At 37.2% G+C, this 27,198-nt stretch overlaps 1 protein-coding gene across 1 annotated transcript; it reads right to left on the bottom strand.

Annotated features, from left to right (window-relative positions):
• Positions 1-3,448: 3,448 nt before the first annotated feature.
• LOC149813998 (CASP-like protein 5A1) lies at positions 3,449-26,237 on the bottom strand. The gene is made up of 3 exons (XM_089991590.1): positions 25,649-26,237; positions 5,418-5,550; positions 3,449-4,173 (listed from the first exon to the last, which is right to left on the bottom strand). Exons 1-3 carry the CDS (start codon positions 25,855-25,857, stop codon positions 3,982-3,984), a joined length of 534 nt encoding a protein of 177 aa, XP_089847716.1. The 5' UTR covers positions 25,858-26,237; the 3' UTR covers positions 3,449-3,981.
• Between the last annotated feature and the right edge of the window lie 961 nt (positions 26,238-27,198).

The raw sequence follows: 27,198 nt of genomic DNA, 5'->3' as shown, positions 1-27,198 counted from the left end.
AGGGCTATACGGATGAGGTGGTCCATCTGTTCAATGGATGAAGCCCCTCATTCCAAATAGCTAAAACAAATTTCAAGCATGCCTCCCTGATTATTTTCTGTTTTCTTATTATCTCTCATATAACTTTCATGTTTTAGACAACATGTTTAGTTTGTTTTTCATTTATTTAGTTGTCTTATTAAAGTTTCATTGATAGTTTGTAAATTTAAATCCATGTGTGTAGTTCAGTTATAATTTTATGTTTAATTTTTTGTTTAAAATTCTGAAAATTTTATGGTAGTTAGGTTGATTTGTTTGTGTTATCCTTCCAAAAACCTAGATTGATTCAAGTTTTGGAACTCCCTCTAGAAAATCAAACCCTAATTCGGGTTTTGAACCTTCTAGAAACTCCAAATCTCTCTTTAGCAGACAAGAACATCCGAGATCTCCCAGATGAACGATCCAAATTCTCCTAAAAAAAATACAGTGGGTTCTTGTTGGAACCTATTGTTTCTTAGTATTTTTTTTAGATTTTTCCAATAAGATTTAGGTTCTGTTAAAAATTGATTTTTCATGAAACCTGTGAAAATCTCACTTTTTCCTTGTCAGGGTCTAGACCGACCCTAACCCGCTGTGATGCTTCAATCTGTAGACTGGATGTCAAAACTTACAACAGAGAAGTTTTTTCTCACCATCCCCTCTGTCATTCCCCAAAATGTGAAAATTTTTAGAGCAGCCAAGGTATTTTTCTCAGAATTAACTTTCCTGTCTATAAAATTCCAGTGTCTGAGAATTTCAGAGATCTAGGTCTCTAATAATCCTCTACTCTCTCCCAAACCATAACTCGAATCCTAAAACTGTAAAAAGAGGAAATTTTCCTTTATTTGTCAAAGACATTTTTTCAGAATTTCAGCCATTTTCTTCATTGTCTTCTATTTTTCCCATAATTTTTTCTAAAACCTGTGAGTCTGCCCTAAATCCTAGAGTCGCCGAATTTCGATCTGAATAGTCGGAGCTGTCAAGCTCCGACCATAGGTCAAAACCAGAATCTGTAAAAAGAAAAAATCTTTGCCTAACTGTCCTCTGTCACCCCATAAAATTTGGGAAATTTTTATGTTAGTTTAGTACCCAAAATTCAATTTAGAGTTAGCATTTTAGGCAAAATCTTGATTTTTAGGATTTCTAGCTAATTTTTCATATTAAAAAAAATCAAAATATAATTTTTCAAACTTCATTCTGTTTTTAGGGTTAGTCTAGGTGTCCATGCCAAATTTGGCTCAATTCCAAGTTCATTTACCTTGTATGTTAGTTTACTTTTAAATTCAGTAATTTTATACATATGAAACCACTATCAGTTGTATATTTACGTATGTCATAGGTATGTATGTTAACACATGCATATTTGTTGCAAATAAAATATATATAATTTTTTCATGTATATTTAAAGCAACGCAACAACCAATACTAGACGCGTCGTCACCCTTTATTTTATAGTATATCAGTTCTCTTATACGTTTATTTTTTTTTTTGATTTACTCTTGTTGCTTCGTGTATTAATCTTACTATTATCACTATTTCGTTCAACAAAGTTTCGTTCGCCGACTGCCATACGCCATTGGATTTCAAGATGGACTACAATGTTAGGGTAACAATGATCACTGTAGAGACTTTTGGTCAAGTAAAAAGGTAAGTGAAGAAACCTCTTGTCCAAGGTTTATGAGGCATAACAATCCTAACATGATTTGTACTATCGATTTGTAAGATATTATATTGATTTAAGACATTATTTTGATTCTTAATATCGATTTGTATGCTGATTCTAAGCTATCAATATGAATTTTTATATTGATTTGTAAGATATTTTATTATCGATTTGCAGATGTTGATTCCTACATTGTGGCAATCTTCTGAGCATTGGGTCTTATACGTGATGGATTTACGGAAAAAACAACTATGGTGCTACAACCCAGTAGACTTTCACACTGGTATACAACGTGACATTATGCATTTGGTAAGTTTCTATTTATAAGTGTATTGTATCTTGTACGGTGGCCCAGAATTTACTTGCTTCTGTATTAACCACATGAAGGATTCGTCAAAGACATCTTGGGTATCGACATTGGCGAGTGAAGGTTTCACTGCGCACACGATGCTCCTTTATAAAATAATGACGTCGATTGTAGCATATTTGTAATGAAGTATATTGAAGTAATATACAATGGACAAGAACCTGATTTCGATGTTGTATGCTCTACAATTAAACATGTTTTATTATCCTCTATTATTGGAGACTCAATTTATATATTGCTGTTACATTTTTTTTTTTGCAAGATGATATATCTGAATTTCGCACAGAACTATGCAAAAAATTGACGAAGTTTCTAATTGCGAAAGAAAAAAAAAACTCAACCAGCAAGAATACCTAGAAGGCAACGAACGATGCGACCCTCCCATAAGTAATATGATTTAGAGAGTTTTATAACAGATTTTGTATACAAATTTTGTAAGATTATGTATACAAATTATGTAAATCTCTTTGGGTTGAAATAAAAATTCAACAATTATCCGATTTAAATAAACACATCAATAAGTTACACTGTTATTTGTAACAAAAGCAAATCAATAAATAAATCGACATGATGTTTAGACTTAGTAAACTACAAATCGAGGTAACTTCAACGAAACAAATCGAGGTAACTTCATAAATACAAATCGACATCGTGTCCGGTTAGGTTTTACATAGAATAGGGTTTTACACAGATCTATATTAGGGTTTTACATGGAATAGAATTTTATGCACGTGTATACAAATTGACATGATATTTAGACTTAATAAAATACAAAACGAGGTAACTCCATAAATACAAATCGATTTACAACTTAATACCGATTTAAGTAACAATTACAAATCAATTTTAGTGTTTCGTTTCATAATATTTTAATAACAATTGCAAACCGATATGAGTAAATCGTGATATTACATATCAATATCGTTCGCAAAGACAAACAAAAATATATCGTTATCGATTTGTATTTATAAAGTTACCTCGATTTGTATCATTGAAGTTACCTTAAATTGTACTTTATTAAGTTTAAATATCATCTTGATTTCTGTACACGAGTAAAACCCCAATATATATAAAACCCTAATATAGATACGTGAAAAACCCTATTCTAAAATTTATCATAATTAGATGACGCTCACGTACAAGCCAAAATTTGTAGAGATTTTCATAATAATTTTACATATGCAAGCCTAAAAATAATTAAAAATAATAATAAATAAATAAATCTTTAACACTTAAAAGACCTCAAACATGTCAAACCATCTATTACGTCACTTCAATCTTGAAGGAATGAATGTAACAGTTGGATTGCAAGAACCACGCCATCTTGGTTGAGGGATCATGTAAGCAACATGAGGATACCCAGAATGTCCAATTTGAAGACTGTACGATGATGAACGGATTCTAGATCACATTAATATTAAATGATTCTCGCCAAAATAGCGCAGGCACCATGCGCTTACATACACACATACATTGCAAACATCACAGTTCCAGCTTGGTAGCTGAGCAAAATCGGCTAGGACGCATCATTAGACTTTTAAGTTGGATTGCTTTTTAATAGAATTCTGACAGGTCACACCTCCGAACCTCAAATCAGGTCACTTCAAAAGTCTTGACAGCTTTGGTTCTGCTGCTTCTGTATTATAGCGTGCATTGTAAAGCAGGAGGCATTGGTAACACTACTGAGGTACAACCGTAGGTCAATGGCCTAATCCCAATTTGCCCAGGGAAAAAAAGCCTTGGACACATTTCAATTCGTGGACAAGCCTCTCATGAAAGCCATCCAAAAGGCACAACCCTTTCTTCAAGAATGAATCAAACGATAAAAATTGTCAAAATCTGTAGTTTATATACACATTAGAGCAGTAGACAGTATTGATTCTTTCCGTGATGCAAAGGAGAGCTTCACTCCAGTTTGGGAGCACTGTCTGTTCTATCTAGAAGCCAGAGACCAAAAATTCAGAAGGAACGATGGAGATACAGTGAACCAGCTAATGAAGGCTAGTGCGGTTGCTGTTTCAAATCTCGAGCAGTGGTTCCGACCACACAAGCCAAGATCATTCCCAATAAGGACTGTGATGCCAGCAGCAGCACAGGCAGAAGCAAATGTGAGTGTTGAGGTGACCTACAACAGAAAGCACAACAAAACAAAACAAAAAGTAAACTTCGGGAACTAATTTCTCATATAAACAATGGAAAAAGTAAACTCTAGCAACTAATTTCTCTTATCTCATGTTGGAAGGCAGATTCTTGTCAAAAATACCAACAGGGACTCCGCATGGCTGGTAGGAGCTGTCAGTGCACGTCTCCTTGTGGTGAGACGTTGCAGGTTCAAACCCTAGTGGTATGTTTAATAATAACTGGTGGGGGGTTAAACCCCGTTGGTATGTTTAATAATAACTGGTGGGGGTCTGCCTCAAGGTTGCCAAACTAAGGAAGCAGGAAACGATACGGGAAGCGGAACCGAGAAGCGAGGCATTTTAAAATTTATATAAAGCGAGAAGCGAAGTTTCAATTTAAAAGCAAAATATGAATAAAAAATGAAGCAATATGGAATCAAACAAGAAACAAATAAAAACTAAAATAAAATTGATCATTCTTATATTTCATGATTTTTCTGTAAAAGAGTTAATTTTTTGTTAAAATCTAGCAATGATGATTACCAATTTAAAGAAAGTACATGAAAAGTGAGTGAAAGCGTGAGAGAAAATACATGAAAAAGATGAAAAGAAACGTGAGAAAAGCATATACTATGCATAGACCATGTGTATGAGAAGCATAGAAGAAGCGTGGGGGAATCGAGCTTCCCATGAAGTTTCGGAAGCGAAGAGTATCGCGCTTCCGAAGCGAGTTTCCGGGAAGCGAGCTTCCCACCTACCTAAGAAGCTTTCGGTAAGACTTGGCTTCCATGCTAGACCCATTCAATCATTGAATTAGTTAATCCAACTTTATTGTTTGGCATTGGATAATGTGGATTGCCCAAAGCAAAATTATCAACTTGCTGCCTACTTGGGCGACTGCCCACGCTACCCAGGTGACTCAACCCAAGTTGGTCCAATCCCATTATCAGCAACCACAATGGCAGCTCTATCCAGGTTAGCAGTATTTCATTATTAACTAGCAATACAGCACCTTCACTGAACCCAACAGAAAATTAATATGTATAGATATTTCTCAGCAGTAGCCAAATTATCCCGCAAAATATAATCAATATAAAAGAGCATACTTTTTCAGGGGCGTGAAGAGGACATGAAATGCTCATTGGGCCACCTCACTGGAATGAATTGCAGGTTTAACTAGTGGTTAATTTGATGAAGATTTTAGTTCTGGGAGAAACAAGAGTAAAATACTCAAGTGAAACATTCTTACCCCATCGCCAATGGAAAAGAGGATGATCACACATGAATTCCGCAGGCAGCGCTTCACAAGCAGAGCATACATATCCACCATGGCAAGGACCAGGCTCCAAAAACCTTGTAAGGCGGTAGCTGCTACTAGATAGCTGGCAAGTATCAAAAAGGGAAAATTTCTTAAAATCTTGCAGTTGTTGAACTTAATAAGGTCATGTATGCTGCTTTGATTAGATTCTGGTCACAAACACAGCCAATAGTTTAAGCAATTGCAGAATAACAAACACAAGGCATCCAGAGCCTAAAGTTTGGAAATGCACTCATAATCAGCAATCACTCAAATAGCACAGCACTTATCAAAATTAAGTTGCACAATCTTGATTTGGTACCAGCAGCCTAACTCTCTAACAGTGACGATTAAAGTTAACAGAAAAATTAATAGATCCTCATGCAATAAAAAATCCCCCATGTTAGGCAAGGGCTAGAAGTTACCAAGCCGCCATATAAATTGGCCAAATAAGGCATGTTTAAGTGCGCTACAGCATCTACTTGCCTATCGTGAAAGAAACTTAACTATGAAAAGTTACAATGACAGTGAAATTAGTGGAAGAGGCATATGTTGGTTTACTGGAATTGAATGACAAGGACAAACAATTAGTATCTCCATGGAAAAAATGAATAAATAAGAAGATACTTGAAAGCATGTCTATAAGATCTAACAAAAAAAAAGTGATGTAGTAGTATTTCCTTCCACAACAAACGACTAACACCACAAGCGGAACTCAAGACAAGCCTGGGCCTTTTGAGCTTAGCTCAACATAAGAGTAATAGGCTCAAGCTCAGCTCGAAGTGCAGCAAAGCTTGAGCAGGGATGTTTGAGCTTAATGAATCTCCATTAATAAAAAAAGTTATATCTAAAACTTTAGAGATGGTGGGATTTGAACCCATTACCTATCAAGTAAAAGGAAAACCGCCCCATGATGGGACCATCAACACAACAACAACAACAACTACGCCTTCATCCCAAAACAATTGGGGTCGGCGATATGAACCAACAAAGAAAATCATTTTGGGTCTTCCACATGAATCCTTCTCCTCCATTCATTTCTATCCAATGCCATGTCCTCGGTGAGGTTCAAAGCATTCATATCCTTTCCTATCACCTCCATCCATGTCTTCCTAGGCCTACCCCGACCTCTTTTAACTAATATATTTTCCCATTTCTCCATCCTTCTAACTGGAGCATCATTAGGCCTTCGTCGAATATGTTCAAACCACCGTAAACGATTCTCTCTCATCTTATTTTCAATGGGTGCAACGCCTACCTTCTTACGTATCTCCTCGTTCCGAATCTTATCTTTTATTGTATTTCCACACATCCATCTCAGCATACGCATCTCAGCTACACTCATTTTTTGAATATGATGTCTCTTGGCAGCCCAACATTCCGTACCATATAGTAAAGCGGGCCTAATAGTCGTCCTATAAAACTTTCCCTTCAACCGCAATGGCATTCTACGATCGCACAACACTCCAGTTGCACTCTTCCATTTCATCCACCCAACCTTTATCCTATGATTTACATCGGCATCAATTTCTCCATACTTTTGAATGATAGATCCCAAATATTTGAAAGAATCATCCACCGGTATTTCTTGCTCACCAAGCTTCACTACACTCCCATCTCTATTTTGTTGCTTACTAAATCGACATTCCATGTATTCTGTCTTACTCTTACTCAACTTAAAACCTCTTGCTTCCAATGTCTGTCTCCATAATTCTAACTTAGCATTAACCCCAGCTCTAGACTCATCAATCAAAACAATATTATCAGCAAACATGGTTTTTTATTTTAAAAAGCATATGTATATATTAATACACAGGGTTATATGTTCAGTAAAAGTTTAAACAAGCTAAATGATCTTTTGTCAAGCTTAAACCACATTAGCAGATTTGGAATTAAACGAGTCTAGATTAGGCTTAAGTTTGGCTCATTTATAAATTAATCAAGATTTAAATGAGCTTTTATCAAGCTGGGCCTGAGCTTTTAATTGAGAATCAAGCTTTTTGTCCACCCTCCTGACACCACCATTCTCAGCCTTTTCCCTCATGGGCAACAAATGCCACTACAAAAGCTCCCTCTTGCCTATCGGTGTTAATGAAAAACTCTTTCCTCACACCCACCAGGCCACTTTCCCCAAAAAACATATAACTCGAGAAAGTTGTCCACTGCAACAAAATGTATGACCTACTATAAGTTTACCACTGATACCATAATAATGAGGTCATTGTTATGTTAGTGTTGTCAGCATAACCTGACAAGATACAAAGAGATAGTATTTGGCTAACTGAACAACAATAACTAAGCAACCAAATTGAATCAGTGCATGGGTCTGCAAAGATGTGGTCATCTAAGTGTACTAGATGATGACTCCACAATGCTGTTCTGAATCTTCTGATAGTATAGTTGTTAGATTGTAATATGGTTTTTTGTCTTCTTTGTATATATATTTATATATAGAGAGAGAGAGATACATATACATATATATTTCATATATGTCACAAGGACTCAGCCAACCGGGTGCCGCACCCACGTCGACGCGATGCGACATGGGTGCACGTGCGGGTGTGGCACCCGGTGTGGTCAACCGGACCCTGGGTGTGGTCAACGCACCCAGGGTCATTTGTGTTCAATTTTTGGACAAAAAAAAAGCCCGATGAAAAGGCTTAGGGGAGGAGGATTAGGGCAAATTTTTTTGCCCTAATTTTCCCCATGCCTGAGTTTTTCTCCTGAAGCCTTCCGACGTCGACGACCTCGACCCCGACCTCGATGCCTTCCGACCTCTCCTCCTCACTCCTCAGGTACTCGCTCTCTCTCTTCTCTCTCACTCGCTCTCTCTCTCTCCATCACTCTCACTGCCTCTCTTCTCTCTGTCTCTCTCACTCGCTTTCATATAGGACCTTAGGATACCGAGATGATGTTGGGAAGAGCCCGTCTCATCTAGAGATGGTCACTGTTCAGGCTGCAGCAGGAACCATGGCTTGTGCTTGCTCATCAGTTCTGACTACTCCGTTGGACACAATAAAGACGAGGCTTCAGGTGATTACTTCCATACTGTATTTCATGTGACTAGCTTTCTCACTGTAAAGATGGATTAAGTGTCTTGACTTGGTATAGCCTTCATCGACTTCACATTGGCAGAATAGAAATAATATGCTGAATACCTTGTCAATTTGTATCTTTATCTCTTGTTTTTTTTCTTCACAGTGATCAATAGTCTGGATGTTGAGTGCTGAATTCTGACTTTCTACACTTACCGGGGTATTTTATGCGTAGTCAAATGTATTGGTCTTGATATCATGGGAAAATCTTGGCAATTAAAAAAAACAATAAAAATAGCGGAAATAAGTAAGAAAAACAATATGTTTAGGTAATAAAATACATGTGTAAAATATAGGGAAATAAGTAAAAAAAAATATACAAAGGAGACACGGTTAAAACTTAAAAATTTTATATATATATATATATATATATATATATATATATATATATATATATATATATATATATATATATATATAATTTTTTATATTTTTGCCGCACCCCTGCACCCAAGTTTTTTGAAAGTGCCGCACCCGCACTCATGTGACATAGTATATATGTATATGTATCTATCTAACTATATATATAAATATAAATATGTATAAAGACCCGATAAGGGGTAAAACAGTCTTTTTACACATTCTTTTTTGAGAATATGTTTGTAATTTTGTATTTTCTTATTTTTCTGTTTTTTCTCTTTTATTTTTTTTTCTCATATTAGACATGAGGGGGCCCACAACATACACGTTGGAGCCCCCTCCAACGGTTAGATTTATAACCGTTGGAGGGGCTCCAACGTATATGTTGGAGCCCCCCCAAGTCTCCAACAATGTATAAATAGGAGTGACCCCCTTGTGTTTTCTCTAAGGCTTCTTATAAAGCTCTTTGACATTCAATAAAGAAGTTCGTTATTTTTTTCATGCCTTTGTGCATGTGTATCCGTGCCTTTGTGCACTTGTGAGAGTTCTCCTTGTGCCTTTGTGCACACTTCTTGTCTCAAGTATTGTGTTTGTACACACACACACTCTCTTTATAGAGATTTTCACAATAGTAATATAAAATTCACATAACCCCACAGAAAAAATTGAATCAGTTCATCTCTAACCCCTCCCCCATCCAGAATGAGGTGGGGAAAGGTGGCTACATGATGAATACATTCATACAGCACAAATTATTTATTGACATAGCTAGATATTTGAAATAAGCCAACAGTTGCTGCAGCCACATGCAAACTTGTTAAAGTTTTCTTGCAAAATTCTCCACTCTCTTTGTTAATAACAAAAGTACCCCCAAATTTTGTACAGCTGACAGAATACATGATGGAGGCTTTACTTAGGGTTCAACTTGGTCACCAAACTACCCTTCCAACAGTAGACATTTTGAAAATCATCTGCAATATGTATTCAAAGTTGCAATAGTAAAATTATAACCACGATAATAAAATTTAGCACTTGCATTTTTTTTTTCTTTTTTCCAGCTAGAAGTAAGCAAGTACTGGACCACATATTGGTCAAGCTTGGTTTTTAGGCATTTCCAACAGCAAGCATTAATAGCCTCCCAATACACCATTAGCAACAGGAGGAAAGAGGCAGATCCAAATAGCCAAAGAAGGTGGATAAAGAAAAACATGACAGGCATCAGAAGACGTGCCAACATAAGGAATGTTCCAGCATAAAAACTTGTATGTTTTTTTATCTTGAGGATAAAGAGAAACATGACGGGTATCAGAAGACGTCAACACAAGGAATGTTCCAGCTAAAAAACTTGTACGTTTTTCATCTTCAGAGACATTCATAGGACATAACATCTAATGCAAACTAAAACAAATCCAGGACAGCAATACAGAAAATTCTAGAGAGTAGAATTTAAACTTTGAAGCATGAAGGTAACTTTGAAATTCTCCAAAGCTGCAAAAAGGAAATAGTTTTGGGAGGAATTAAGAGCACCCAGACCTCCAAAGTCCACAAATGGGAACTTAACTGCAACATCTTCTCAACCACCCCACGTATGCCCCCAAGGCCCTAAACTAGAACCATTCAAACCACAACATTTGTGTAAGAGGGTCATTTTTTCAGCTAATTCAATCACATATTGAACCTACTTGACACTTTGCATTAAGGAAATGCCATGGCATGGTCAGACAAGTGCCTCCTGCCACCAGAAACTCAAGAGTGCTTGGTCTATCTCCAAGTAATATAAGATATACAGAATGAAAGTGTCAGGGGCGCTCACGTGGTAAAGAGGCCCAATTTCATATGCAAGTAGGCCTGTTTCCCACATTGTGGGATGAAACAAGAGTCTCCTAAGGGCCCACTTGTTTCATGGGAAAATGACTCATTTTCTTATGTGGGTGTTTTCCCACCATGAGTGAAACAAGTACCTAACACGCCCATAACATGGGTCACACATTTTGTAGGATACCAGTCGGTTTCCTATGAAAACCTGTTCATACCACCACATTTTCTAATTCTACTTCCCATGGAGCGCAACAAGGGTGTCACCAACATTATCCTGCACTGCTTGGTACCTTGTGTTCGTATCTGCAAGCCCACACTTGCACACGTGTGTGTGCAAGAGAGAGAGAGAGAGAGAGAGAGAGAGAGAGAGAGAGAGAGAGAGTATAAAATAGCCAACATAAGTAGATAGAATATCTATTAAGCTCCAAATGGTCAGAGGATGAACAATAGACTTAACCAGCACAGGTTTTACTCCAATGCTCAGGAATTTGTTTAAACAAAACAGATTTTCAACACTGTCACGGTTCTGGTCAACAGTACACCCAAATTGATTTTTCCTATTCCAAAGTCCAAAGACTCCAAACTATAGCCGCTAGTGTAAAAAGTCAGTGCAAGAAGTGATGCATGAAGATACAAGTGTTTAAACAATGTAACTGGGGAGCGTTTAAAAAGCATAGGGAAAGTGCGTAATGAGCAACAATTAAAACAAGAAGCTATCGAAAAGGATAAATAAATTTTGTGCTTTTATTGAAATGCATCATTTAACTTTTTTACTAAAAAATATTCATTATATATGTAGGTTCTATAAAAAAACATAATTCTTAAAAACAGTACTATGACTAGAGTGCATTTTCAACATCAAGAAAGTTCAATTTTGTATTCTAAAATACAAGCTTTTCAATTTTGAGAAGCGAACTTCTCATAAAATTCAGAAACATGAAAGAAGCGTGTGGTTTCATGCTTCTAAGCGAGCCTCTTGGGAAGCAAGCTTTGGAGGTTTTCAGGGGCTTCTTGGCAATTGTCAGTCCAGTGGCATTATGTCCTTCAAAAGATCGAATCAAGAACAGGAGCTTCTCAAGCCAAACAAAGGAAAGAAGTCACCACATTCTTACTTTACAAAAGAAGAAAAAGACTTTTGATGAGATTCTCCACAAGTGGAGTGCTCACACACAGAACGAGAGTCTCAGATCTAGTTACGAAGGCTCCAAAGGACAGGCTCCCCACTCCAAAGTTGTTTTGTCCCGTCACTCACTCGTGCTCCACTCTCTGGCTCCATACGGGGGAACAGGGGTCTTAGGGTAAGGGTTAATTCTTCATTTCATCATTACTGCCTTATTTGCGGATCCTACATTTTTTTATTTCGGATCCGAAAATGGCTCAGTCAGATTCTTCATTACAGGTCTCAGTAACTATGGTTCAAACATCAATGTGAATATTATTTATCTAAAGTTCTAAACTACCATAGTGTTAAAATATCTATGTACACACACACAGATATATATATATATATATATATATATATATATATATATATATTCCATTTTATTGGTTTCTGTTTTATGTAAACTGAAATACCCATCAAGGGTATTTCAGTCATTTCACAATGTATAGGCATCAGCCTATTAGAGGCTTGTGTATCTTTTTCTATTTTTTAATTTATTTTCTTTTTATTATTGTTGTGTACTTTATGGCTGTTGGGCTAGCCCAATAGAGGTTGGGCTGCTCCCAACGGTCATATATTGGGGGCTAGCCCAAAAATGCCTAGTTGGGCTGCCCCCTTTACTCTCTTTTGTATTATAAATAGGGGTTAAACCCCTTGTAAATGCAATACTTTTCTAAGCATTTCTTAAGTGAATCCTATATTTTTACATTGTGTTGTGTGTGCCTTTAGTGGCTATTGTATATGATCTTAGTGGCTAGTTGTGTTTGTGTGTTATATTCTTGAAATTGTTCCCACTTTGTATCATCTTTAGATGAATTAGTGCTTGTGCACTTCATTTGTATTCATGTTGATCCTTATTAGGATCACTTTGGTATTTTCACTTGTTTCATTACATGGTATGAGAGCATAAGGCTCTTGTATTTGTGTAACTCTTATTCTCCAAAAGTTCGTGATTGCAAAGGAAGATCCATCCACAAGCAAAGTCACACTCGATCCAAATGGGCGAAAAAAATCCATAACAGTGATTGCCTTCAAGCTAAATGACTCCAATTATTTGATGTGGGCCGCTGCTATGGAGCACCACATTAAAGGGAATAAATTATGGGGGTATACGAGTGGTACCACATGTGAACCACAACTCATACTCACCAAAAAGGTGTTAAAATACGAACCCCACGTTCATCTGCGTAGTGAAGAGGAATAATAGAGAGAAAAGAGGCTGCAGGAAATCATGTCCGAAACTGATTCAGCGTGTTTTATTGTATTCAACAATATATATATTAAGATGATATAATAATTTTAGGGTACGAAAATACCCTCTAATAAAAACAAAATTACAACATAACTCATTTGGGTCTGGTCATGCGCAGATCCAACTTGGGTCCAAGACCCGTATACGACTTTTTTTCAGCCTCCCTCAAGTTGTACATGGTCCTGGACCATGAACAACTTGCCTTTCAGCAACCATAATCTGTCATTCGTCAGGCCTTTGGTGAATATGTCCACAACTTGCTCTTCAGTTCACACAAAAATAGGTTCAATTTTCTTTTCTTCAACCTTTTGCCTGACAAAATGTTAGTCTATCTCAATGTGCTTTGCCCGACTATGATAAATAAGATTGAAAGACATATTGATGGCACTTTGATTGTCACATAGTAAAAGCGATCAAGCAATCGGTTCTCCTATCTCTATTAAGAGATGCCTTATCCATGTAGCATCAACAGTTGCGACAGCCATCGACTTGTACTCAGACTCTGTGCTTGACATAGCAATGGCTTTTTGCTTTCTACTACTCTAAGAGATCATGTTCGAGCCAATGACACTACAATAACCAGAAACTGACCGTCGTTCATCTGGGTCGCCTGCCCAATCAGCATCAGCATAAATAATGATTTCATGTGCACCTTGATTTAGCTCACTTTTCCTGTACACCAACCCATCACCAACCGTGCCCTTTAAATATCGTAGTATCCTTTTAACTGCCTCCATATGTGGTATATGAGGTTCATGTATAAATTGGGATACCTGATTGACTTAATATATTATGTTCAGCCGAGTAAGGCCAGGTATTGCAACATGCCTACTATGCTGCGATACCTGGTGGGATCTTCATATAAGTCCCCTTCTCTAGAACACAGTTTCTAATGGATGATACTTGGGGTTGCCAAGGGCTTATAATCTTTCATGTCTGCCCTACTAAGAATGTCCATCGCGTATTTGTGTTGAGTGAGGGTAAGAGTGTCACACGTCTTATCAACTTTCACCCCAAGAAAATATCGTAGATCTCCCAAATCTTTCATTTTGAATCTCTGATTTAATAATTTCTTTACTTCCTCAATATGATCTCTGCAGTTCCCTGTAATAATAATATCATCTGCATATATCAATAGAAGAATGGTGGCATTTTATTTCTTGTAGATGAATAATGAGTGATTTAGAAGAGACAGAGAGAGACCATGCCTCTGTATCTTCAGCAAAAAACTCTCGAACCAAGAACGAGAAGCCTGCTTCAAGTCATAGAGTGCTCTTTTCAACTTGCATACATACTAATTAGCATCTTGTTCTGCATATCCAGTGGGTTGTTCCATATAAACTTCCTCCTTTAGGCCCTCATGCAGAAAAGCATTTTTGACATCTAGTTGGCTTAATGTTCATCCATGTTCAATGGCTAGACCCAACACAATACGAATGGTCCCCATTTTTTACAACCAGGCCGAAGGTTTCATCAAAATCCTGTCCTTGTTCATATGTGAATCTTTTGGCTACAAGTCTAGCGTTATACCTTTTAGTGCTCCCATCTGGTTTATATTTTATTTTGTACACCCACTTCGACCGAACCACATTTCTATTTAGTGGTCTAGGCACAAATTCCCATGTACCACATTCATGTAAGGCTTCCATCTCCTCACTCATCGCTTCAATCCATTTTCTAGAACTTGCAACTTGATAGAACGTGAGAGGTTCATCCTCTTTATTTATGGGCGTTAAAAGTAGTTGAAAATCCATTGAAATTTTTTTATAGCTAACCTATTTGTCTAGTGGATGTCGAGGCCCAGTGGATCTTCTAACATCCATCGTCTATGAAGAAGTAGTAGGGGAATCAATACCTAAACAGGAGATGGGTGGAGGCGCCTTCTCTCGCCGGGTGTAAACAACACCCTTATACCTTCCTATTTCCAAGGGTTGTGTAACAACCTCTTCTGGTTGGGATGCATCCGCCGATTCTCCACATGTCTCCTGACTGCAATCTGCAAGACACCCATCGCTAATGTTGGAGAAGAGTTCAGAACTTAACCATGGGTAGTACACCTCAACATTAAAACTTGAACTGGAGGGGTTAGTTGGCTGGTTATCAAAATTCATCTCATCGAAAACAACATTTCTCGATATTTTGATGTGTTTGCTCAAGGGATCATAACACCTATACCCCTTGTAGTCTTCAGCATATCCCACAAACCTGCACTTAAAGGCTTTGTCCTGAAACTTGTGTCTCAATGAGCTGTCAATGTGCACATAACAAGCAGATCCAAATACACTAATTCAAGATAATCGAGGTGAATGCCAAAAAGGAAAAAATATGGTGACCTGTTTTCTAAAATGGTCATGGGCAGCCGATTTATCACAGTGGAGTGAAAAGCCTTTGTCCATAAGGTAATAGGGAGATTACTATCGTGCATCATGCTCATTGCACTCTCAACAATATGTCGATGCTTCCTCTCAACAATCTCATTTTGTTGAGGTGTACGTGGGCAAAACACTCTTCTCCTTATTCCATTATATTGAAGAAAAACAATAAAATCACTAGAGGAGAATTTTCCTCCTCAATCACATTGGAAATGAAGAATATTTTCAGAGAAATGGTTTTTGACAAAAGAATGAAATCTTCGAAACAATCCAAAGACTTCTGACTTGTGTTTCATGAAGAATATCTAAGTATAACGTGAGTAACTGTCAATGAGAATAAGATAATATCTACTACCAGAAATGGAAGCAACTGGACCAGGGCCCCAGACATTAGAACATATGACCTCAAAAGGCCTTGAAGCTCTTTTATTAATTGAGTTGAAAGGTAAAACACGACTCTTACATAAATGACAACTAGGACACTTTATATCATTTGCTTCTAGACTCAGACTAGACTTAAGAATGAAATTATTTAAGACGAGTTTAGCAAACACACACTCAGAAGAGAGACTAATGATGGATGTTGATGAAGCTTCAAGGATGAACAAGTGGAATGAACTGAGGAGGAGGGATCTTCTTGAAAGATGTACATGTTGCCACGTCTCTTTCCCTCAGCGAATGTCTCTCTCGTGTGAAGATCCTTGACATAAACAAAAGAGAGAGTAAATTCAACTAAGGCATTAACATCATCAAGTTTTGAGACGAAAACAATGTTCTTTTGAATATTAGGAGCATGAAGAACATTTGAAAGATTAAGAGAAGACTTGGACATAGGTATAATGACATTTCTAATGTGTGAGATAGAGTGGTGAGAACCATCTCCTGTGACTATGTTATTTCTACCAACATAAGGAGTAAGGTTTAAGAGCTTACCCGCATAGACGTGGGTTACTACCCCAAAGTCGACGTATCAGATCCCTTTATCATTTTTTTCAGATTTAGTCCTACCAAGGTTGTCAATAGCAACTCTTTTACTTCTCCCCCATCCTTCTTAGCCTCTGTCTGCGAAATTTTTTCCTTATTTTGAGGATTAAACCAGCAATTTGCTTTAATATGTCATTTTCTATTACACAGAAAACAAGTAGGAATGACCCTTTGGCCTTGTTGATTGGAAGGCATATTGGCCGTTGGAAGCAACCCATGACCCCAAAACCATTTCTTCCTTGTACTCCCCTTCCTCGAAAGGAACTTCCTCCTCTTCCCCTTCCATAAGTCAGCCCCGTAGCCAGCACATCTTGAGTCCCTGGCTGCACATGAGTCTCCTCAAAAAATCCCTTCAAGGTCATCTCATACTGCAACAACTTTGCACGTAGATCTTCGAACTTTGGAAGCTCTGAGAGACACATCAGGGACGTTGCCAGAACATGATAATCTGGCCCTTGCACTTTATCTTTATCACTGACCGCACATCCCACGATAGCCAGCTGATCCGTGATGCTTTTCATTTTATTCAAATACTCCATAATAGGCATTGAATCTTTTCTTTAACATCCGAAATTCTCGCTTGAGAAACACAACTCTTGCCTTGGAGATCTGCGAACATGTTTGAACTAGCTTGTCTCACATCACCTTGGCAGAATAACCACGAACTTCTTGTGAGAGCGTTGAGGTGATATATGTCACCAATGCTTGGTCCCTTTTCATCCAAACAACATAGTCCAGATTTTTGAGAAAAGCAATAGACGACACCCCTTTATCATCATTATTTTCTTGCAAAATGAACTCTGGAGGGTTTGAAATTGATCCATCCAGATGTCCAGAGATCATGACTCCTTATAAAAGGAACAATTTGTCTTTTCAGGTCAAGAAATTGGAATTATTTAACTTTTCGAAGACTGACTGACTAAGGAAGTTAGAAGAAAGGCCCGTCTGCGAAAAGGATGAATCTATTTGAAAAGATATAAGAAAAAGGTGGTGTTGAATGAAGAAAAACAGAAAAGGGGAATCTTTGGACCAAGATCAGTTCACGCCTTCACGGAGAAATCAGTCACTCCAATATTCTGCATTTTTTTTGTAGAAATTTGACAAATATATTATATTCAGACGTGATCAGAGAACACGTGAGGTCTGATCATAGCTGAACATACCAACGCAGAATTGGTCCCAAAATTAATAAAAATTCCCTTGTTGAACAGAGAAAATGACGTCAAATTAGGAATATGAAGATTTCAAGAGGCTTTCCAGTCTGAAATAGCAAAAGTGTTGAATGTAGAGAACAAAATATTTAGGTGAAGTTCAGATTAACAGCAGAAGTCAAATCGACGTCACTTCAAGGCAAGAGATATGATAAACAGGAATATACGAACAGAGAAGAAAAGGTTTAATCTGATTATTTAATCTGAAGACAGATTTCAGATTAGCAAGAAGGAAAGTCATTTCAGATTATCAAGAAGGAAAGTCAATTCTGAATAAAACTCGACTTTAATGGGTTGTTTAGAGAGGAGAATAAAAGAAGCAAGTTCGATTATGAAGAAAGGAGATCAGATCTGAAGAAGAAAAGAAGAAGAGGATATTGATGTCCTTGCCAGAAATCAAGGGTTGAATACAATACGTGTTTTCTTGACTTGAAATCTCAGATCATCTCCTTGGACATACCTTTTGGAAAAACAATCTCAGGCCCAGTTTTAACAATGCTTTCATACCATTTTAAAATATGAACTCCACGTTCATCTACACAGTGAAGAGGAATACTAGAGAGAAAAGAGGTTGCAGGAAATCACGTCTGAAACTGATTCAGTGTGTTTCATTGTATTAAGCGATATATATATTAAGATGATACAATAATTTTAGGGTATGAAAATACCCTCTAATAAAAACATAATTACAACATTATAATTTGGAACGTATTCGGGTCCAGGTTCGGTCCTGTAGAGATAACTCATTTGGGTCTGGTCCTGCACAGATCCAACTTGGGTCCAAGACCCGTATACGACTTCTTTTCAAAAGGATGGTGACCAAGTGAAGATTCTCAATGATGAAGAAAGAGAGGTTGCAATCAAAGAACACTATATCAAAATGGAAGATTGGGAAGCTGAAAATGCCCAAATTCTTTCTTGGTTTATTAACAGCATGGACCTCAATATTGTGGCAAGCATAGTCAAATTAAAAAAGCAAGTGAGACATGGCTTTTTCTTAAAGGCATGTTTGTGCAAAAAGACTTGACATGAAAATACTTTTTACAAGAAAAGATTTGAGGTGTTAAAGAAGGAGATAAGAGTGTGAGAGACTACTATGGTACTCTCTTTGGGATAAATTAGCCTTGTTTGAACCCATATGGTAAGGTTCCCTTATTGAAAAGAGGCAAAAGCAACTTGCAGAGGAACACTTTTTTCCTTCCTATTTGGGTTAAGACCCGAATTTGAGCAAGTTAGGTCCAATATCTTGCATAAGACTGAAATTACCTCAATTGATGAAACAATTGGAGAAATATACCAAGCCGAGACCCGACTTGGCATGACAAAAGGAAGTGAAGAGGTTCTTGCCGTGTCAAAACCCGGTAATAATGTTAAAGAATATAAACCTCCTCAATTTTGGAAAAACAACAATGGAGGAGGAACATATAACAATAGAGAAAAAAGAGGAATGATTTGTCATTTTTGTCAAAAGGTGGGGACACATTAGACCGGATTATCCTAAGCTAAAAAGAAAGGTAGCAACCGTTAAAGAAACGCCACCCAAAAAAGGTGGTGAAGGTACCATGAGAGAAAGAGAACTTAAGAATTCTATTAAACATATAACATAAGCATTTCAACAATTCCTTCAGAACTCCTCCACATCCACTTCCGGTGTCGCCGTATCTACTTCTTCTCCTCTAGGTATGATTTCTTGGATTATTGACTTGGGTACCTCTTTTGACATGACCCCTTTAGAATTTCTCTTATCTGAATACACAAAATCATTTTATAACTCATGTGTTTCTACGGCCGATGGAACTAATCTTGAAATCAAAAGTATTGGAATATTTTAAAACATTTAAAAAAACTTTCAAGTACCTAAAGTTAGAGTTGTTCCAAAACTTAATTTAAATCTTTTATTCATCTCTCAAATCTCGGATTATGGGTATGGGATCTCCTTCTCATCAAAAAAATATTGGGTGCAGGATCGCCCGTCAGGGAAGCTGATTGAGGAATGCTATAGGAAGGGAAACCTCTAATACATGGATTTTCTTCATCTTCCCAAAGAATCATTTTGTAATTTTGTCAAGAAAAAAAATATTTTTGTATGGCATCAAAGATTAGGTCATCCTAATGTATCTAAGTTATCTCTTTTTCCGTTTTTGAAAAACTCTTGTAATAAAGAGTTTATTTATATGTAACAAATGTATTCTTGAAAAAATGAAGAAGATCCCTTTTGGTTCTAGAACTTTTATTTCATCAAAACTTTTTGAACTTGTGCATTCGGATGTATGGGGACCCATGAGAGTCATGTCAAAAGGAGGACTCTCCTATTATGTTATATTCATTGATGATTATACTAGGTATACTTGGATCTATTTCCTTAAGCAAAAATCTGACATATCTTCATGTTTCAAAGAATTTCATAAAATTATAAAAAACCAATTTCAAACCAACATTATCATTTTTCGATCAGATTCAGGGAGAAAATATTTGTCTAATGACTTCAAAAATTATTTAAAAGAAAATGGGATTTCACACCAAAGATCTTGTCCAAATACTCTTCAACAAAATGGTTTAGTTGAGAGAAAACATCAACATATAATTGAAACTACATGAACTTTGCTTATCTCAAAAAATCTTTCAAAAAAATTTTGAGATGAAAGTACCCTAACCGCAGTTTATCTTATCAACCGAATGCCTTCATCCACTTTGCAAAACATATTTCCAATTGAAAAATTATATCAAACCATTCTTGATCTAAGAATCTTTGGATGCAAATGTTTTGTATTTATTGACAAAAAAGATAAATTATCTCCAAAAGCTATTAAATGTGTGTTTCTTGGTTATAAAGCTTGTCTTTTGTCTATTCACTATTTTTATGAACCTGCAACCTACAAAGAGGCTAAGGAAATTCCTGAATGGATTGATGTTATAAGCATAAAAATAGGTGCCCCTTGAGAAAGCCAACACTTGGAAAATTCAACAATTACTTATACGAAGAAAAACTATAGGATGTAGGTACGTCTATAAGGTCAAAATAAAAGGGGATGGATCCTTAAAAGGATATAAGGCTAGGTTAATAGCCAAAGGTTATTCCAAAGAGTATGAAATAGACTATGAAGAGACATTTGCTCTTGTAGCCCGTATGACTAGTGTGAGGACACTCATTGCCTAGGCATCTATTAGAAAGTGGTCTATTTACCAACTTGATGTTAAGAACACTTTTTTGAACGGTGACTTAAATGAGGTAGTGGACATGGATCCTCTTCCCGGTCTTGAGATCAAGAGAGGAAAATTGATCAATTAAGTATAGCTTTGTATGGGCTTAAGCAAGCCCCCGAAGCTTGGTAGGATAGGTTTAGCAATGTTATGCTAAACTTGGGTTATAAATCTTGTTATACTGGCACTGCTCTTTTTGTCAAAGGTACAGGTACTAATATTGTCATACCCTTATTATATGTGGATGATATGAGCATCACAAGAAGTGACAAAAAGGGAATTGATGAAATTAAAAATATTCTTAAGAAACATTTTGTATGTCTGACCTCATTTCTAGGTATTGAAGTGGCTTATTCTCCTCTAGGATATGTGTTGTCTCAAATGAAATTGGTTGCAGATATTATTGTCAAATCTGGAATCTCTTATGATAAAATGGTTGATATATCAGAAGTTGTAAATGCAAAATTAAGATTGGAAGATGGAACTTTGCTTGATGATCCAACTCCATACCGATAATTGGTTGAATCCTTGACTTACTTATCCATCACCAGAACAAACATCTCTCATGCGGTTCACTCAGCTAGTCAGTTTCAGCATGCACCAACTATGGTGCATATGAGTGTTGTTCTTAGAATTGTCAGATATATCAGGGACACTATTACCAAAGGTCTATTTCTATCATCTTCCTCTTCTTTAGAGTTAATTGCTTACACTGATACCGATTGGGGAGGTAACCCCAATGACAGAGTCTCAACTATGGGTCTTTGTGTTTTTTTAGGTGAATCTCTTATATCTTGGATGTGCAAGAAGCAGCAGAAGGTCTCCTCGTCATCCACTGAAGTTGAATATAGAGTCATGGCAACCACAATGATGAAAATCATTTGGTTGAGGGGTCTTCTCAATGATATGGGTCTAATCATCTCTAGTCTTTCGAAGATGTATTGTGACAATAAGAGTGATATCTATATTGCAAGTAACCACACCTTCCATGAATACACCAAGCATATAGAGATGGATTGTGGATTGCCACTATGTCCGCGACAAATTTTTGCGAAGAACTATTGAATTACCTTATATAACTTTGGATTTCGGAATGTCAAATGGTTGACTTCTTGACTAAGGCCTTGCCTTCACCTCGTTTTTTGTACCTTAGCAAATTTTCGGTGATCACACCATAAGTTTGAGGAGAAGTCTTAAAATATCTATGTACACACACACACACGCACACACACACACACACACACACACACACATATATATATATATATATATATATATATATATATATATATATATATATATATATATATATATATATATATATATATATATATATATATATATATATTTCATTGTTTTCTGTTTTATGTAAGCTAAAACACCCATCAAGGGTATTTCAATCATTTCACCAATGTATAGGCGTCAGCCTATTAGAGGCTTGTGTATCTTTTTCTATTTTTTTATTTTTTTTATTTTTATTATTGTTGTGTACTTTATGGCTGTTGGGTTGGGCTGCTCCCAACAGACATAAATATGATCGTTGGGAGCTAGCCCAATGCATTGGGCTGCCCCCTTTACTCTCTCTTGTATTATAAATAGGGGTTGAAACTCCTTCTAAATGCAATGCTTTTCTAAGCATTTCTTAAGTGAATGCTATATTTTTACATTATGTTGTGTGTGCCTTTAGTGGCTATTGTGTATGCCCTTAGTGGCTAGTTGTGTTTGTGTATTATGTTCTTGAGATTATTCTCACTTTGTATCATCTTTAGATAAATTAGTGCTTGTGCACTTCATTTGTATTTGTGTTGATCCTTATTAGGATTCCTTTGGTATTTCCGCCTGTTTCATTACACATACGACAAACACCAAGTGAGAGTGAAGACAAACATTGGAAGAAAATGCCTCTCATTAGGGATAATTGCCTCACATAAGTATATAACACAATCACCAAAGTACCCTAATGAGTTAAACGGTGAAAAAAGGGACAAAAAAACTCATCAATGTTGATGAAAACATGCCTCAAGGCACAACTATGCTTGAGGTGTGTGCCTCATACACCTTGAGGTGCATGCCTCATGGCGGGGCATGCCTTAGGGTGAGACGCACGCCTCATTTGACATTAAATAAAAAAAATTGAAACAAAGGGGGGAGAGGCCCAATGTTAGGGCAACCCCCCGCCCCTCCTTTCGTCTCCTCCCTTTTGATCCCCAACCCCCACCCTCTTCACCACCGGCAGCAGGTACTCTCTCTATCTTCTTCTTCTTCTTCTTCCCTCATTTTTCTTCTTCTCTTCCTATGTTGCCGCTTCTTTTTTCCTCCTTTTTTTCTTCTTTTTCTTCCCTTCCTATAGTGTCGCTTATTCTTCTCCTTTTCTCTTTTTTTTTTCTTCTTCTTGCCCCCTCCTTCTTTGTCCTTCTTCTTCCTTTGTTCTTCTTCTTCTTCATTTTTATTCTTCTCTTCCTATGTTGCCTCTTTTTCTTCTTCTTTCCTCCTTTTTTCTTCTTCTTCCTCTGTTCTTCTTCCCTTACTCTGCTGCTGCTGCTTCTTCTTTTCCTCCTTTTTTTCTTCTTCTTCCCTTGTCCTTCTTCTTCCTTTGTTCTTATTTTTCTCCCCTCCTCCTTTTCTTCTTCTTCTTCTTCTTCTTCTTTCCTCTTCCTTTTTATTCTTCTTCTTCCTTTGTGCAATTAATTGATTGTGCATGTGATTATGTATGTACATGTAATTTACTGTGTATATGTTGGTTTTTATAAAGATTGTGTATATCAAATTGTGAATGTTAGTTTGTATCATTATTCTAAAATAATTTTTTAATAGGTGGATATGCATGCAATTGACTGTGCATGTGTAGGTTTATACATGTACATAACTAATTGTACATGTACATGTACATGTAATCTATTGTGTGTAGGTTTGTAATTTTGTATATAAAGATTGTTAATGTGATTTGTAACTTTTAGTTTGTGTTAATATGCATTATATGATGATAACATGATGTTAAGGAATTTAATTATTAGTGATTTTGTTACTTAATTTTTCATTGAATGCTCATATTTTATTTGTTAGGTACTTAGATAGATCAAGTTGTTGCATTCATGTTACTTTTACATGTTATTCTCATATTTTTCGGTATTTATTTGATATTTCCTATTTCTTAATGGTTGTTACTTCATGAATAAAGCATTTATTTTATTTATTTACATTTTTAGATATTTTTTAAGTTTAAAAAAAATTGAGGCCTACGCTTATGCTTTACGCCTCGCTTAGGTTTTTGGTGGAGTGCCTCACTATGCCTCAACGCTTTTCACAACATTGATAACCATATTGAGAAACTCCTTTCCTGATCTTTTTTTAATAATCCAATGTTAGTCCTCTAAATGACTGAGGTCTACTTGCAATTGGTAAATGTAGAAAATCAGCACAATATTCTTACAGCATCTGCCTGGTTTTCGAAGATCATCCTCCGTGAATTGGTCAAATAAAAGAAGCTCCAAAACTCCAATGCACCAAACCCAACCAACTTATTTTCTTATGATGGAAATAGAGATATTGGGTTGCCACTCTGTGTGCCAGAGATGGTTAAGAATAATGCAAGGACCTTGATTTTTTTTCCCCCTTCATGTGCATCTTTCATGATGGTAGCTCCAAGATCCTTTTCTTAGGTCAGTGGAAGCCTTCAAACAACCGAAACACATCACAGTGGACTTTGTAGTTGATAGATCATTTCATATTCACAACCGCCAAAAGCAAAAGCATAAAAATGAAGCTACTTTAGGGTACCTAATGTACCACAAAAGTGACATGAAATTCAATCATACAATTTAGAAAAATGGCAAATGCTTCTTTCGGCAGATTGCATATAAATCAACAGGAACCTTCTACTACCAAAAAAATATAAAGTTATAAGGAAGGACTTGGCAAGGAGATGCCAGATATCATACACAGTATGGGGGGCTTGTCCTCCCACACAGATGCATAGACTCAGGTCCATAAGTCACATGGCAACACAGGCCGCCAATCAATGCAAATCGAGCAAATAGTTGTAAGCGGTTGAAACTTGCATGGTAATAGAGGTTAACTAAGGGCTTGCATTAAATTTAGTTATATGTAAGGATACAAAGGGTAAGCTATTCGACATGAATAGGAGTTTCAAGGTGAAGTTTTGGTTTTAGATATCACGATAATATTCTGTTAAAAATCCCTTGTTTTCCCCTGATTCTTCTGTCATTCCCTGTTTCTTCATTTTGTTATCTCTGTTCCTCCATCTAAACCACGAGATTCTCTCCAATACTGGACTGACATCAGCAAGGAATGGTGAATAGGAAGACATGTCGTTCCTATACATGATAATGATAGTAAGTAGTAATGTTATTTATTGTTGTTGTTGCTGCAGTTGTTGGTTTATATATAAGCTAGGTAACACAAGAAAAAACAAATAATGTGAGGCAAACTCCACAATGTGCATTCATTAAGTGCCGTTTTAGGTAATATAATGCTCACATTGGTATCAATTAGGAGATAAGACCCCTACCCTACTCTTGGTGCACTTTCCAATAGAATCCCCAATCAAAATTCCCACGAAAGAAGCTCAGATTTTTTTCAAAATTGATCGAGCAGTTTGCCACAGATAGACAGCAGTGATTGCAAGGAGGAGAAATCCAAAAAGAAGGTAGGAAAAGGAGGAAAGGAGAAGAAGAAGAAAACGATGATTTTGAAACAAAAGCAGCATACCGGAATGCGGTGACGGAGGTGAAATCGCTGGTGGAGACCATAACGCAGAGAGCACCGACGGCGAAGGCGAATTGGAGGAAGCGGAGGGTGAGGCCGCCGGTGGTTCCAGGCATGCCCTGGATGTCCTTCATCCTCACCCTGGGCACATCGTTCGCGTCCGTCGCAGGCGGCGCCTCCACCGGATGCACCGCCGGATGGCTCGCGCTCATAGCGCCTCCACCGAGCGAGAGAGAAAGAGAGAGGCGGGGGGGGGGGGGGGGGGGGGATTATACGCCGGCTAGAACGATCGGAGGTCCTCGACTTCTATAACTTCACGCCACTCGAAACCCTAATCCCAACGTCTCAGCGTCCGGGAGGCCGGATATCGGATCCAAGGATCGAATTCCATGTATTTCGCGCAGGAGGAAGATCGCAAAAGACGCGCTTGACGAATCCCCCAGGTGAAGAAGAAATCAGTGAACAAAAGGGGCGCGTAATTAGGGCCGTCTCCGGTTCACGCCTGCTGCAGACGTTAAACGGAATCTGGAAAAAGAGAAAAAACAAAAAGAGACAGTGGACGAGGAGAGGCGGAGCAGCCACCACACCACCAGGGGTAGGGGGTAGTGGGACGGTAAAATGGGGAAAAAAAAGTAATTTGGTTGTGTAGCTTTTTTGCATTATGATTCCACGTCACGGCATCACCTCGTTTATTTCCAGGCCGTCAATCATCATTAACCTTCCTCCTTATAAGATCTCATTAATTTTATCATTAACCTTCCACCTAGTATGATCTCATTAATTTTACCAGAGCTCGTTTTGTTTTTCATTCGCGATCTCGAGTCAAAGTGTGGACGGGGTGGATACGTCTTTTTGTGGAGAAAAAAAGAAAGGGGGAGAGTTGCTTGTGTTCCCTTGCTACTTAAAGTGTTGCAATTTTTTCGGGTTACTTACCTACTTTCATTTAGGTTGAAAAATACTTTTAACGGTAAACTCATAGATTTGAAGTGTAACGTGCCTTGAAGCAAAAATGTAAATGAATGCAAATGCAAAAAGTTTTTTTGTTCACTCTAGTTGTGATTGTTTTCAAGTGATTGTGATTTCTCTCTCTCTATTTTCTTACTTTTTTATATTTTTAATTATCAAAGTTTTCGTTGTTGCAAGCGAGCAACCGAAAGGCTTGCAGCGGTAAGGAAGGACTGCCGCATTGAGCTGACCTATTGAAGTAGGTCTGTGAAAAATGGTACCAGAGCTCGTTCTTGAGCTAGGAAAGAGACTCAAGAGTCAGTGTCGAAAGACGCACCGACAAGCCATGATTTGTGAGCAAGACTGATAGTGGGTCGACGATGAAGCCTATACATAACCCGTGATCCAATTGGATCTCCACGCGCGAAAGTTGATGATGATGACTAATGAGTCCAAACAAGACTCAATAAAAGGTCGATTCTGGGTAACAGACTTATGTTTCGACAAAAATAGTAAACAAAGGAAAGATACGTGACAGACACATGTTTCCAACAAATGTAAGTACACAGGAATCAAAGGGGTATTGCCCAATTTATATTGTTGTGTTT

Source organism: Nuphar pumila, chromosome 16 (genome assembly GCF_984573655.1).
Source record: "Nuphar pumila chromosome 16, dmNupPumi1.hap1.1, whole genome shotgun sequence".
NCBI classification, from domain to species: domain Eukaryota; kingdom Viridiplantae; phylum Streptophyta; class Magnoliopsida; order Nymphaeales; family Nymphaeaceae; genus Nuphar; species Nuphar pumila.
Note: the sequence above shows the minus strand (reverse complement) of the source record. Positions and strands in the feature narration are given on the sequence as shown.